We start from the raw sequence: 15639 nt of genomic DNA, 5'->3' as shown, positions 1-15639 counted from the left end.
CAGACAGGAGAGCGGCGAGAGAGTCTAGGGATAAAGGAGTGTCAACGTGGAAGATAAGGAGATAAGAGTGTGAGAGAGAAGGAAGCACGAACGGCAAGGAAAACAGTGAGATAGCATGCATTCGCCTGCCAAGAAACTTTTTTCGAATGGAAACAAAAACTTTGGACTTGACTCTTTGAAAATGCCTTCTTCCCACGCCTTCATGCCCTCCTGAGGACGTTTAAACTGCTGAACCAGTTCGTCTGTGCCAAAAGCCGTGCACGCATGGTGCGAGCTCATTTGGTAAGCATCTTTGGGTGACTTGGCCGGGGGACTTCGCAGAATGCAAGGCAACAAAAACAAGATAAGGATGGGCGCAGGCGCGTAGTGGTGCATGCGCGCACACACACGCAGCGTTTCCCTTGCAGGAGCGAGCAGGGACACCAGATAATTACAAACATATGTTGCCAAAACTCGCTTCCGCAAGGGAATCGCCAAACGTGCACGCGTTGCCATTGAAAGCAATGCAACGCATGCACATTTTTACCTGAAAAAGCGAATCAATTCCAAGAGGTCTCTTCCTATGCAGCGCATGCGCGCTGCGTAGGTGAGACCTAAAAATGAGTGTCTTACGGCTGTCATATACCCTCCAATCCTCATACTCTCCCCAAGCTTCAAGGAGTGATTCGATCATGGTCACAAATTATTCCGATGCCATGAGTTGGGTGCCAAAGGAACCTTCACCATTGCAGTTGAACCATAATGAATATATTGCAACAGACAATGTTAAGAGCCAAATGCAGCAGATCCAAACTCCATAGAATGAGACTAGTCCAGGCCCGTTCCAATAAAGAAGAGGCCATGTGCAGTTCAAAGACATATCTCAGTCAGAACTCATTATCATGCAATGCTATTTCCATGCGAGCTCACTCTCCGAACCAGAGTAATCTGGATAGATAATTAAAATAAATCACATCATGATAGTCAGCCACACAAGGAGCTAATAACATCACACCAACTACTGACAAATGGACCTCCCTCCCATGTTCACTTCCAGCCTGTCGCACCTCACAACGTATTTGAAACAGTGCACAGTCAGCTTATGCTGGACATATGCTTTTTGACCTATGAAAGTGCCACATGATACCTAACACATGGGTGACCAAATTTTAAAAGTACAAGAAAAAAAAACCTGATAGGACAAAGTGGGTAGTTATACTAATAGTCCATATATATCATTTGATCCAGCCTCCTTAGGTATTCTCAGAAAATCACAACAAAGAGTTTCCAATGTGGTGCCACATCACTGTATAAGAAGATGCCACATGTTGCAACAGAGACACGAGACAGTACCACAGTAAACGCTAGTTTCTGTGACCCATGTCCAACAGTCTTTGAGAGGGAGTGCAAATAGCTATATAAAAGGAGACAAAATTCCTGATTTAACACATTTGATGTGGTATACCATGCATTCAAGAAATCTTGAAATGCTGTAGCATTCCAGAAAAACCCAGAGAGTCCTGCCACAGTCCCAAGGAGGCCACCTGCGAGTCATTCCATGCACAAGAAAAACTCATTTATAAAGTGCTACAGCTAAACCTATATATCACAAGACATCAAAGCTGGTCTAGTGCCATCAAGTGGAGATAAGTGCTTTGACAAATAAGACTGATTCTTAAATGTTAGTGTCAGAAAGGGAAGACCTTTGTCGTCCAGTCTCACAGTTGAGTCAACAGTGATGACACCGAAGAACAATGGAAACACAGGCAATATATATGTGTTCATTTCAATAGCAAATAGAAGATGTGACACAGGATTGTGAGTAGACGGTAAGAGACTCACACTACCCGCAACTTTTATATAAGGCAGAGCTACCAAATACTAAGACATGTAAGCAAGATCCATCAGTGGAGGGGGCGGGAGTATTCTGCTCTACTAACTGCTGCTACCTTCTCTGTACCTGGCAGGGCACAGGCCTGCTCATAGGGCAAAGGCCTGCTCATATTGCTATATCCAAAAGGGGGATTGGCTTAAGCATGAGGTCACATGGCAGGCAAAACAATTGGTCTATGAGTGTGACTATAGTGGAATAATAGTCAGCAGCACTTAAATAGTGCTTGTGCTGAATGGCATGAGCTTCTAGCGAGAAACTGTTTTATGCACTGACACATTGTTACTTTTACTTGCAGGTAATTCCTCAAGCAACATGAACAGACCTGTGGCCCCAACTTCAAAACACAATAAAGCTGCGGGAAGACAAGACAGGTTGATGTGAGTAACAGTCTACATCATGCATTTCAATGTGCATGCCATGCACATGCAATAGGCTCTCCTGTGTTAACTTCAGAATGTGCTGATGCACTTCAAAATTGTCCCCTTCATCACTGTTGGGGATTTGTATGCATGTCTACAATACAACATTGCTCTACCTTCATCATGTATCAGGAAGCAGTTACCTTGACTAATGAAGAACTAAATTTCTATTCTGTCACCACCCATATCTCTGTCTTTTTCCCCAGCTATATGCCATGGAGTCATGAATATGTCTGTTTGTCTCCCTAATCATGTTCTTGTGTTGACATGAGCCAACCATCAGCTTTAACTTTGTTGCTCTGAATGTTTGCATGAGCCCCACAACCTCACCCCTCTAACCATCTACCATGCAGTCATGATCATGCCGATCTGTCTCCCCGTTCAGGATCAAGGTTTACATGGGACAACCAACACATGTAACTTGATAACATTGAATGCCTGCAGTGGCCCAATAACCTCATTTGTACCTTTACTAACAGATTGGATGAAGGAATTTGAGTGGGTTCAGAATGTGTAAATATGAGTGCAGTCTTTCTTACATTGAGCGAACGGTTACATACAGGAGATGTGGAGTATTTTCCATCGTTGGACACGGTTCAGCTCCAGCTAGGAACTGTGGATGGACAAGGTAGACACCACTGAGTAGTTTATGTAGGGCTGCTACAAGGGAATTTCCATCTAAGGTAGACATCTAGGGATGACAGGACCAAGAAGAGGACCCACTCACTGATGGCAGCAAACACACCAGAGTGGAGAAGAAGCAGTCATGGTCATAAATCAACCATGTTGTCATAGAGAGATTGGTGAATGCAAGTAGATGACGGGTATTCACCGTAGGCACAGATAGGTTGGATCCATGCCAGATGTTCAGGATAACCATTTACTATGTAAATAAACTCCATTTAGATCCATTATCTGTGCATTTGTCTGATATGAATAACCTGAAAATCTGATGGTGGACATTCCTAAATTAGGATTTGGCAGTGCATCTTATATTTCCAGCATGAGTTAGCAGAGCATAGAAAATAGCAGGAATGTGTAGCACTGCAATCGTCTCAACACTCTCTTAGAAGTTATCGATGTCAGCTGAGATATAAGATGCCAAGCATCTGCAGCATGATATTTAAATGGCACAAGAGACTAAAGCTTTAATCCAGAAATCATCTTGAAGTTGGCATCTTTTTGTGTTTGGAAAGAATCTCCAATGCAGTCATTAACGTTTATCAGTCATGGCACATGTAAATTTAGGTGCTATTCAGAGAATGGTTGTCAGTGAATATTGTCATCTGTGTGAGCTTGTGAGAATATGCCCTGAACAAATCTATATGATGACATAGTACATGTAATTATGATAGTGTTGCATCTTGTCCCTGCTTGTGTCTCCTGTCAGGGCTGTTTAGCTGGGCAACTACAGTGGAGAGGATTTACACCCATTGCAGGCTGATACCCATGCTTCCCCTCAGGTGTGTAGATGCCAAGAGTGTCTGTCCCTGGTGATGTGGACAGGTCAGTTTGTAGGTCACCTGATCCTTTTGATACCTACTCAAGTTGCAGTCGGTGTGAGTTGATTTAGTGCCAGAGCTGTGCACCATGAGGCAGTGAACAGAATCCTTCAGACGCCTCCCATTTCTCTCTGCACTCCCCTGCAGAACTGTGAGTGCATCAGAACTCCTCGTCTGTCTGTGCATCAGTGATACATCACAAAGGCATGTGCCACTCTTCCCGTGTGGCTGGCACTTCGAGGATGCAGGGTTTGTAGCAGTTGCTAGACTAGCTGGGGTGATGTAGCTGGCAGGAGTTGACACATGTCATCCAGATGACAATGTGAGGGAACATAAGAAAGACTAGCAGCGAATCCCTTGCCTTTTTGGCGAATGCATCTGAGTCCTGCAGCTCTCCCGATGGAGGAGCTGTGTTGCTTGCGTCCGTCACTGGCTCTCTTACTTGTGCTTCACTGCATGTGCTTCATGAACACAAGAGTGCGTTTATGTATAGTCTGTTTGATGCTGGCTAGATTGTGGTAGGTCATCATTAGCAATACATTTGGTGGACAGACATTACCACCATTCACCTGCAAACTCTACTGATTGGAAAGTATTCCTTGCAGAGATCCAGGTGCTGACCTCTGCTGTGGGTGACTTACAGTGATGGAGTCTCACTCACTGCCAGCTTCTTTTTCAAAAGGATGTGAATGTAACCTTCAGGGCCCCCTTTTAAATTAATGTTTGCTGCTGTGAAGCTGGGGTAAAAGACTCTGTGAAGGTTACACATGAATAAGCGTACACAGACGCGTGCATGCTGAGCAGGTAAGACTGATGTAGGTTTTAGCCTAGCATCTGTGCATAAGGAGTACTATGGCACATGGGACCCATATTTGGTTATGGCCTGTAAACACCTTAGGATTCAATTTGGAATCCAAACTAAGTGTTCCCCTTCTTTTTGGATGAAGTCTTTTACACTTTGGGTGACGTATGCCTAAATCATACGTTTGATTGGCATGGGGTAGGAAGGCAAAATACGTCCTTTCCTACCAGTTCCTGGCTCACAAACACATATCCAACTTCAACTTTACTCTCTATTTGTCTTTTATGTGCGTTTACGGCTGGATAAACTTCCCAATAGCATCGATGAAATTCAAAATGTTAGCTACCCTGCTGGGCCAAGTTGTGGCATCCTTGGATTGGATAGAAACACCCAGCTTCTACAACTCTCCACCACCACTTTTGAACCTCTGCACAGTGAATAACAGTTTAGAAGAAGAGTAACAGCAGAAGAATGATGACAACATGGTGGTTGTACCCTTGGAGTGGAGTAACTTGTATACTTGGACTTTTGTTGGTCTTTGTCTCCAAGGCTAGGGACATTAGTTCCCTGCCTCTCTTTCTGGGCCATTGGAAGGGTGACTCGCTATGGACCCTGAACAAAGGGGGTCCCTTGGACCTCTGTGGACTGGCCCTGTTTGTGGGTGACACAGGAGATTGTACCCCAGACTCCGGCTGGACCACAGGCACCTTGCAGGTGCTGGAAGGCCTTGGATGCTTGGCGTGCGCAGGCAGAGAGAAGGGTCTACTGTAAGGAATACAGGATGCTTCTACAGTTGGACCCCAGGTCAGATAGCTATTAAGGTCTGCAAAGGAGAGCAGGTCAAGGCTCTTACAGACTGGTGCTGCTGAATAGACGGCAGCAGTTCCATGGAAGCTGTGGGAAGCCATCATTAAAAACATTTAATGTGGTCAGTCAAGAACACTTCTGTGAACTAGACAGTGCTAGCAGGAGCAGCATGCACCAGACTGCTTCCAATGAAGCCTATGCATGCCAGGCGTTCCCTGAAAAGGACCCATTGCTCTATGGAAGCTTGATCAAGCACAGCAGTGGGTGCCCACACAATCTCACCCTGGGGAGCCCGTGTGCATGGGTTGGGTGCGCCATTCTGCTGTTTCAATCTAAAACCATATTAGAGGTGGGGGAAGCCTGCCAAGCAGTCCTCGCATTGTTGAGGACAGAAGGTGCAGCTCACCTGCCCCAGGTGAGCCCCCGGGCCTAAGACGTGTAGCCTATCCAGGTGGCCCCCACGAGGGCAGTGTCACTGAGGGGGCACACCGGCACACTTTCCTGCTCCCCGTGCCCTTGTTTGTGGGGGTGAGGGGAGTGAAGAGCAGGTGACTTCACCAGCTGGCATGAGGGAGGAGAGGCAGCTAGACAGCACAGCTCTTGCAGCCTGCTGGGCAGTTTGGAGAAGCACCAGCAGGTTACCATGTGATTGCTGTGGGCACCGACTGAAAACACACCTGCACCAGTGGGTGCATCAAACACTCTGAAAGGAAGAAAGTCGGCAGATGATTAATTTTGAAACCCAATAGGAAAACGCTACGACCCTGCACTGCAAATAAAAACAAACAAAAAAAAAAACACCTCTAGTTAGAAAAGCGCCCATAACGCCTTAGGCGCTTCTAAAAATGTTCCTCTTGTTTCTTTGTTTGATCCCGGGGAGGATATCCCTGATTTCTTTGGTCTGCCTAGAGTTGCAGCATGTCTCCCAGGTCCCCCACATTCAGCGAGAAAAAGCAGCAGTGTAGGTGCCCTGAGGCTGGAAATTATGACCCTGGGAGAAGTCTTTCTTTTTTGGTTGAGGGTTTCTTGGCGCCTACCTTCAGTGTGCTCTAGGAGTGCAGGGTTATTTGAGCTTCTGGATTCTTAGTGGGCACTGGGTAATCTGGTTCAATGACATAAATAATACATTTATTGAAATATTCCTTGTCGTGTAGTCTTTGTTATTGAAAGTACAGTAACGCTTGCAAGTTTTGAGTTTTAATATGTAGAATCCAAATATGTACATATTTGTGGTAATAACCTGAAATCTTTAATAACGACGAAATACTTTTATTATATTTCTGAATGTCTGGAGACACCCTGTGACAAAGCCAGCAAGCCTAGCTGGTCTTCTAGTGGGCAAACTGTTAAAGGTGCCTCAGAGTTATGGGGTCTAGTCCATATTTACAGGGTTATTCGAGTACTATATCCTTTCTTTAATGAACACCCACTGTATTTTGTAAAGCTCTGTAGAGGGTGTTACCTTTGGGTTTTTTAGCCGTCATTTTGCATATAATGTAAGCAGGGGGTAGTGGTGGCACAAGGGGTCGCACATCAGTGCAGCAAAGAAGAGTAGAAGTGGCCAACGTATTAGCAAATTCAAGGTATAAGAAAAACTGAGTCTTGGTGCCACTCAGGGTAACAGGAACACCCCACTACCTTAGGTGTTAATGCATGGTTCTCTAAAAAGATCGCTGTGCTAAACTTAAAACAAACAATTGTACCCTGCCTCTCGTAATATATTACTTCTGCACAGTGCTTAATTTGTAAAATATGAAGTGCAGGTGCTCAAATGTTTGTCGGAGGCCACACCCACTTTTTCCTGGCTCCACCCACTTACTCTATTAGCTCCACCCACATCTTCAACTGGCACTGAGAAAAGTCAAATATAATACCCGAGTAAGGTTTTGATAGGAGGTTCCCTGTGAACCATTTTGAAAAAGATTAAAGCAAAAGTGCATTTAAAGAACAATTTTGGAATAAATTAGCTAAAACCACTAATGCATTGAAAAGGGAAAATGTCAGTGCTCTGTGTGCTGATTTGGGGAAAGGACAATACTGGGGGTAGGGCATGCCATTTTTAAGAGAGTCTATGAGTTCAAAGATACAACTTTGACATAGCTTAGGTTATGTGACAAAATAAAACAAAATATTGTGAAAACACTAGTCCAAACAGATAAACTGAATAAATCATGCAATACACTTGAATGAGTCAGCCACTGTCACTTTCAGTGGCTGAAGGGGTATGGGGTTAATCAGTATAGTAGAGTATTCTGTTAAAGCGATTACTTTTAGAGAGGAACCATAGTGCCATACAAAATGTAATTATATAAAGACAAAATAACTAAAAATAAAATATATAAATACATGTTCTAAAATGAAAAACAAAAAAACAAGTTAAGTCTTATAAAAACAAAATAAATAAAATATATTAAATAGAACAATAAATATAACATCCAAAGAAGGAAGAGACATAAATATAACAAAATATTAAATAAATTGACACTGTCAACAAAGTGTTCTAAATGCAAATAAATAACCTATATAAACTAGAACAATTAAATATCCAAACACAGTAAAGCCTAACTTTTCCAAAACATTGCAATGACATTTTTTTTCAGTTGGAATGGGCTACATCTATTTTTCTAGAAAAGCCTAGAAACAGTCTAAATTGCTAGTGCATTCCAAGTCTTCACCTTTGTTTGCCTTACTCCTAGTGTCAACCCTGGCAAGTTTTGTTAGACCAGCCCCCTTACGGTGTGTAGCAAGCGAGCGCAGCAAGCTTAATGACTGCTAGAGGTGTTTGCATGGGGGGAATTCTCCCTTCAAGAACATTTTGTAAAAAGAAAATCCAATGTTGCACAACACATTTTTCATTACATATTTAGCTGTATTAACTTTCAAAGCAAAGTAAATCGTAAATGATGACCTGACATAAGCACCCATGCCAGAAAGCATGGAAATCTCACACATAAATACTCAGACAAGGAAGCATGGAAACGTCACACAAAGGCCCCCAGGACAGAAATCATGAAAACGTCACACAAAGGCACCAAGGCCAGAAAGCATGAAAATGTTAAAGAAAGGCACTCAAGCCATTATCCATGTCCTTCTACATTTCAGAAAATAGAAAGCCCAAAAACATTGTTTTATATCTCAATGGTTTGCCCTATAATATTTAATGTATCTCTATTTTGTGGAATTGCTTCAAAAGTGGCAACACATCGCAGTTTTCATTGGGTTCTAATCTAAAACTTTTGCTGACTGATTGACATATAAATGTCATATAGAGGGGCTTATTATGGCATAAATATGAATTTCAACATAGCACCACCTTCTGGTCCGGTGCAAGTTTTCTTGTATTTTTGGTTTCTATAATGGGGATATTTTCTTATTAGAGAGGGGACTTATCAGAGGGAATTTACAGTGCCCAATCATTTCTGAGCACTAAAAACACCCAAATTAAATTCCCCTCGCTAATTTCCATGCCACCTCATTGATATGCATGTTTTATCATAAGCATATTGGAATGACTGTCATGCCCATTATCCATACATTTGCAGGGTATACTGAGAAACAACATATGGTAGGAATCGGATTGAAGGATTCCCTGAACCAGTATTTCCCTTTTAGCTGCGCTTGAAAATTCCGGATCTCACTGCACTCCACACTGCCACCCATCTGTACGACCGACCACCACTCCCTCTATGAGAGCCAGGCCAGCCAATAAGCCAAATGCACCGAGGCCTGCTGATTGCTATCTTGAGTTAAAGCGTACTACTAGGGCCGGCGGACGTGGCGGGTTCCGGTTACTGCTAGGCCAGGCACCAGGCAGGCAGGCACTGGTCTGGCATTCAGATAGTGAAAATGAATGAATCACAGACATCGGACTCTGACTATGAGGATCCTATAATCGTCGTATTCGTATATATTTGGGAGTCGCCAGAGCCGGGTGAGCTGCCTGCAGCCTGCCTGCTTCCAGTCTCACTGTCCACGCCGGTGATCTACAAGTTAGAACCGGACCAATGCCATCACGCCATGCCCGGCTTCAGGAATTTTTATTTGGGTGGGCCAAGGGTGCATTGGGGTGGGCCACTGTGGGCTCGTTTTGTTGCATATATGTCTAGGCAGGCCTTCTACAGGGCCCTCCTTTATCTCTTCTTAGTCTTACAAGGCCCAGTAAAACGCACTCTTTTCCAGATCTCTTTCTAAATGTTATCCCTCTCAAAAAGTGTTTTTTCCATGTAATGTTCCTTTGATGGGAAGAGGAGGTTTCTGAGGTGGGAGTATCGAGTATTAGTCAAGTGACACTTCTCGGGCTCCCTCTGTGCGAGCCTTCAGGGAGAATCTATCTTCATTACTACCTCCACTACCTGACCCCGGACTCTGCAACGCACCCCCTTACAGGCTTGATTATTCACTACTCCTCTCCAGTGCACCTTATCTCACAGCTGATCCTGGGCATCAGCCCCATATCAAGCACCATTGGGCCCCACTTTCATTTTTCCCGGTAAAAACATTAGTAAAATCACCTTCAAACTTAAAACATTGAATATAGCAGTAAATATATTTAGCACACACTTTAATGTTCCACAGTAGCCCATATGACCCGACTGCTAATTAAATAAACAAAAACAGAAAGGCCATGACAGGGCCGGCTTCAGCGCTGATGCAAAAGTCTTTTTTCGTGCCGCACCAATAACCTCTTTCTCTGTAAATACGTTGACTACCACCTTCCAACAGTGCCCCTGACCACCTCCTCGGATTCCCTCACTGCCACATGCCACAAGTGCCCCTCATCTCCCCATAACCCCTCCCCCTAATGACCTCCTCCTCGGATTCCCTCGCTGCCACCCTCCACCAGTGCACCTCATCTCTCTGTAGCCCCTCCCCCTCATGACCTCCTCCTCAGACTCCCTCACTACCACCCTCCAACAGTGCCCCTCATCTCTCCCTAGCTTCCCCCTCTACCTCATGACCTCCTCCTCGGATTCCCTCACTGCCACTGTCCAACAGTGCCCCTCATCGCTCCATTGCCCCTCCCACTACCTCCTCCTCGGATTCCCTCACTGCCACACTCCAACAGTGCCCCTCATCTTTACGTAGCCCCTCTCTCATATGCATTTCATTTGTTGTATAGCACTACTCATATCAGTGTAGTGTGTGTCATTACTTTACACCACGCTCACATTATACAGAGACAATGAATCATACAAGTATCTAACTCAGTCTACAGGGAAGGTCACATAAGCCAATGAGGATTACAAGGTGTAGGAATCACATGTCATCAATACTGGTGGGCATTTTAAGAGGATTTGGTCTGGGGAAACACAACCTTAGGATTTAAAGAGTAGTCCATGGGGGTCAGCTTTACTGATAAAAATGTATATCTGCCCAAACATACTCATTTTAGCAACATTAGAATAATGAAAGACTGGGGAAGTCCTAACTATATCACAAAACAAAAAAAGCGAAGTTCTAACCATACCATTCATGTTTGTATGCAGCTCTTTTGTGACAGTTCATTGGTCACTGTCCTATGTTAGGATTGTAACTTCTGAACTGCAAGTAAAACAAGAATCTCTGTCACAATGACTGTAACCCACTGAGCTTCCACATAAAATACAGTTCATCTGCATTTAAAAACTACTAACAGACAAATGAATGCTCTCCCGCAGGATCATTAATCACCAGCGTTATCTGGGCATTCTGTATTGTCTTATTGTTGCCCTGCATCGGCCACGGTAATGATAAAAACTGTTTAAATGAAGCACATACGAAGTATGTGTCCTGCTGGGCCTGTGCAGATTTTAAAAGGAAAAACTAATAGTAACACATTCTCTTACCGACACAATTAGTCAAATTTAGTGTCGCAGCCTGATGTGATAAGCTGCTGCAGGGGTCAGGAGAGGTGATGGGAATAAACAAACTTATTTTCTCCTGCGCTGCATAGGAATATAAATATCCACGCAGCAGAACAGTAGGCAGAGGTTACCAGGGCCAAAGAAAGGATTTGTCCCTTTCGCCATGTGGAGATGAAGGGGTAGGAAAAATTAAACAACGCCTCTTTAACATGTAAATGGTCTTATAAAGACCTGTGAAGTACTCGGGTGCGGCTGCGATCATCTCTAAAACTGCGTGTGTGCATGCCCGGGATTCCGGGAAGATGTCTCAGCCTGGGCACACACACATAAGGGCGGGGGGGAGGGGTAGGTGGAAAGGGGACAAGGGAGGGGAGGGTGCTTGAAGCACTTTGTTTGACCGTAGAACCGGGCCTGCATCACGCTACCAAAAACAACACAGCGTTGGTGAAGGCACCGCATAGCATTACTGCTTAACTTAAAAGTGCTTAAAGTTAAAACTTCTAAGTTCTAATCTTACCGTTACTTGCGTGGGGCCAGTCGGCTGGGTCACACACACACTCAGTGCTGGCTGCACTGCCACTGCTTGCGCCTTTGTTTTTATTAGTACGTAGGTAACGTACTACTACGATGGATTAGGCCGCTGCGGCCTGGTGCTGCTGCTTGCTACAGTACCACCAGTCCAGACCGTCACTACTGTGGTGGTACTGGCTGCAGTTGATCGATGGATGCCTGCTGCTGCCTAGCCAGTTCTGCCCTTATCGTCGTCGGTTGGACCGGGGCTGCCGGACTGACTCAGTCCACGATGATGCTACGCTGCTTCTGCTGGGCGTGGCAAAGTGAAAAAATGTGACAGAACCTCCGGCCCGCCCAAATACATGTGTGTGTGTTCCGATCTTCCGCGGCCCGCCCACCCACTGGCAAGTCAACACTGCATCTACTATCTGATCATCTGCATCTCTGCACTAAAGGGCCGTTCGGCCCCGCGGCCACCATGATGATGATGACGACGACAAATTATTTATATTTATTACGCGAGTGCAATAAGCCAAGGTACATTTTAAAACATCCATCAATGTTGGCGTGCGCAGCAGCAGATGCATAGACCCGGCCCTAATAATTAAGTGCCGGTGCTTAGCACCGGAAATCACCGGCACAAATTAAGCCCTGCTTCTTCATTACAATGCAGGACAATTTTTTGCTACCCATTCACGGCACGACAACGACACAACACTGGTCAACTCTTAACGATTCATTGAGGATCCATTCCTTCACGTATTAAGTAAAGCCTTGAAAAAGTTACGGATCTAACAAAACACGTGTCGGCTGTCATGTTTCTCCTTCACCAGGCTGTTTTGTTCTCCCAGCGACAAGAATTGGACCATCCTTTATAAACTGTATAACATTTAATGTTTACATTTTACAACAAATGTATGAATAATGTACTCTGAATGTACATCAAGCCTATGTATACATAAGTGCCAACTCAAAATGCCAATCTGAAAACATTGTATGCACTAGATACTATGCATTGAGTAGACATCATACAAACTATTAAATCCGAGAAAATCCCATTACAACTTAATCATTGTCGTTTCCTGTGATTTGAGCAACCTATAAAATATAAAGAATTTGTGCTTCAAATTGTAACAATAATGCAGAAGTAATATATTATGAGTGCCGGGTACAATTGTTTGTTTTAAGTTATTTTGCATATATTTGTAATTTTGTGAAAAGGTATACATTTCCTTTTTAAAAGAGAAAAGACCTGACAGAACAGTGAAGCAAAACACCCTGATTGTCACAACTGGCTGATTGTAACTTCAGATTGCCCTGGGATCCTGTGCCCATGATATTGCACAGACCTCAAACATTGCTTGGCATTGCATACCAACTGGAATTTCAGGATAATCCCCTAAGGTAGTAGAATACAAAGGTATCTATGCCAGACTTCTTGATGGTGAGGTTTGTGCAGTCACTGGGCCTATAGCATGAGTGAAACTATCTATGTTGGAAAAATGTCCCTGGACTTCTGACATATGCTGTGGCGTGTCTTAAAAGGCGATGTGTGGGGCTAATTGGACTTAACTTGGGGGCATATGTATCAACCGAATTTTTAATCGCAAACGCTGCGATTCCCAAAAAACAGCGTTTGCGATTAAAAATTAGCAAAACGGGATGTATGAGGCAAATTCTCATCGCAAATTTAAGGAATCGCTAATTTAGTGATTTCTTAATTTTGCGTAAGCATTTAAGAAATCGCAAATTGCAATTTCTTAAATGATATGTAACACGCACCAAAGCATTGCGAATTATCCTTAAGAAATCGCAAATTACCACCAACTTCTAGTTGGTGGTAATTTGCTATTTCTGTTACAAAGTGCCACGTGGCGCACATACATGCCCTTAGGGCATGTATGTGCGCCATATGTACACACATGCTCATTTCAGGGGTGCATCAGGGTGTCATCATGACACCCTTGCACCTTTGAAATTATTCTCAAATTGCGATTAGCAAATTGCGAATCGCAATTTGAGAATTACTTCCCATTCATTCCTATGGGTCTCCTGGCCCATAGAAATGAATGGGAAGGTATTCCTTAATTGCGATTTCGCAATTTGCTAATCGCAATTAAGGAATTTTAAGAAATCGCAAAAGTTTTGCGATTTTTTACATACATCCCGTTTTGCAATTCTCAAATAGCGATTCTTTAAAAATCGCTATTTGAGAATCGCAAATGGAGATGTTGATACATATGCCCCTTGATCTGTGAATTACAGACTGCCTAGAATGCACATGGTTGAGTAATATACATGGTGTGTCTCCGAAGGAGGTATACATTCACTGCATGATAGTCATTCAACAGTTTTATCTCTGCTGGCTTGCAAGGTACATGCTTTTTCCCAATGGTTTGTCACGTTTCACCATGTGTCACTGTTGAGGGAGTTCTGTGTTAGGCGATATCTCTATAGAGTTAGCAGTAGATTAAGTCACAGACATATCACCTTTATTGAAGTCTCCTGAAGCTCTCCTCCCTCTCCTTTTGTCTATGAAGCTCCCCTTTTCAGGAAGTTTTTCAGCAAATCCACAGACAGTAACTTTGACTGAGGTTTGGAAAAGGGAGTATGGCTGTGTGGGGTCAGAGGTGTGCAAGCCAGTGCATTGCCATGCTGTGATTGTAACTAGTGGTGTACGATTTTTGTGTGTAATTCCATGAAAAAGTGTAAACATTTTGTGAAATTTACTCTTTAAAATATTGCATGAAAATTGAAAGTAAAGGTTTCCTCACATTCAAAATCATGCAAGATGCTGATAAAAGGACTTTCTTGAAGAGAAATAGTTTGCCAGGCATTTTCTGCTTGAACCACTCCCTCCCAAGACAGTTTAAAGTCGAACCAGTCAACCATACAAATAAAACTGTGTGAATTTCATACTCTAACAATTAGCTACATTTTACGTATGATGACATTTGGGGATTTTAAGGCATAATACCAATTTTACAGTGGTGGTTACAGCCAGGACTGGACTGGGAGCCAAAATTATGCCTGACAAATCAACCCCGCACTGCAGGCGGCAGCAGCTATAATGGGGCCAAGAGGGCATGGTCGGCTCATGGCAGCACATCCTGCTCTAATAGTCCCACCCATGCCGGATTTGCTATAGCTGGAATTTGTGAGTGTAAATTCACCACTTGGCTGCAAGTGATATTTGCTTCTGAATCACAGGTATGAGTAAATAAATATGGAATATTTGGATAAATGGTGTTCGTGTCCTTCTTACATTCATACCGTTTTTTACATATTTGTTAGAAGGGCATATGCAACCACCTTCTGCGTGGTGGTGTGCCCATGCTACAACAGGAGTGAGTACAGTTTCTGCTCTGTGACGCAGCTAGGGTAAGGGGCACTTAAGTGTGCACACAAGTGTGGGCTGTGCGTGTGAGACTATCATTGTGCACAGGTGCTAATGTTACTACTTGTCTCCTACTCGTTACAAAGGATTTAATCCAGGATAGGGCTTTATGCGAAATGCCACAGTCCTTGGTTAGTTGAGGGAGTATGTAGTGTGAGATGGTATCGAACGTGGCTGAGAGATCCAGTAGGATCAGCACCACATTGTTTCCCACGTTCAGGGTCAGTTTTATAGAGTTAGAAACTTCCAACAGATCAGATTCTGTAGAATGTTTGGGGCGAAAACTGGGGATGAAGTACATTAGAATTTTCCATAAAGGAAGTTAATTGGCCATTGACACATTTGTCCAGCTCTTTGCTTAGTACCGGAAGCAGCAGTTGATAATAAGGTATTGAGAATTTTATTGGTAAATGCATTGACAATGTTGTGGTCTCTACCTTTGAGGGGACATCTAGTAGAACCCACTCATAGAGAGGAGTGATG

At 43.7% G+C, this 15639-nt stretch overlaps 1 protein-coding gene across 1 annotated transcript in view; it reads left to right on the top strand.

Annotated features, from left to right (window-relative positions):
• Positions 1-15639, top strand: part of ESRRG (estrogen related receptor gamma) — a 1085823-nt gene that overhangs the window by 806251 nt on the left and 263933 nt on the right. Inside the window, exon 3 of the mRNA XM_085612926.1 lies at positions 2169-2250. Within this exon, the coding sequence (XP_085469052.1) occupies positions 2186-2250 (65 nt within the window). The 5' untranslated portion in view covers positions 2169-2185. The remainder of the gene's footprint in view (positions 1-2168; positions 2251-15639) is intronic.

Source organism: Triturus cristatus, chromosome 6, assembly GCF_964204655.1.
Source record: "Triturus cristatus chromosome 6, aTriCri1.1, whole genome shotgun sequence".
In the NCBI taxonomy this organism is placed as follows: Eukaryota; Metazoa; Chordata; class Amphibia; order Caudata; family Salamandridae; genus Triturus; species Triturus cristatus.
The sequence above is the reverse complement of the archived record's forward strand: the minus strand, read 5'-3'. Positions and strand labels throughout refer to the sequence as shown.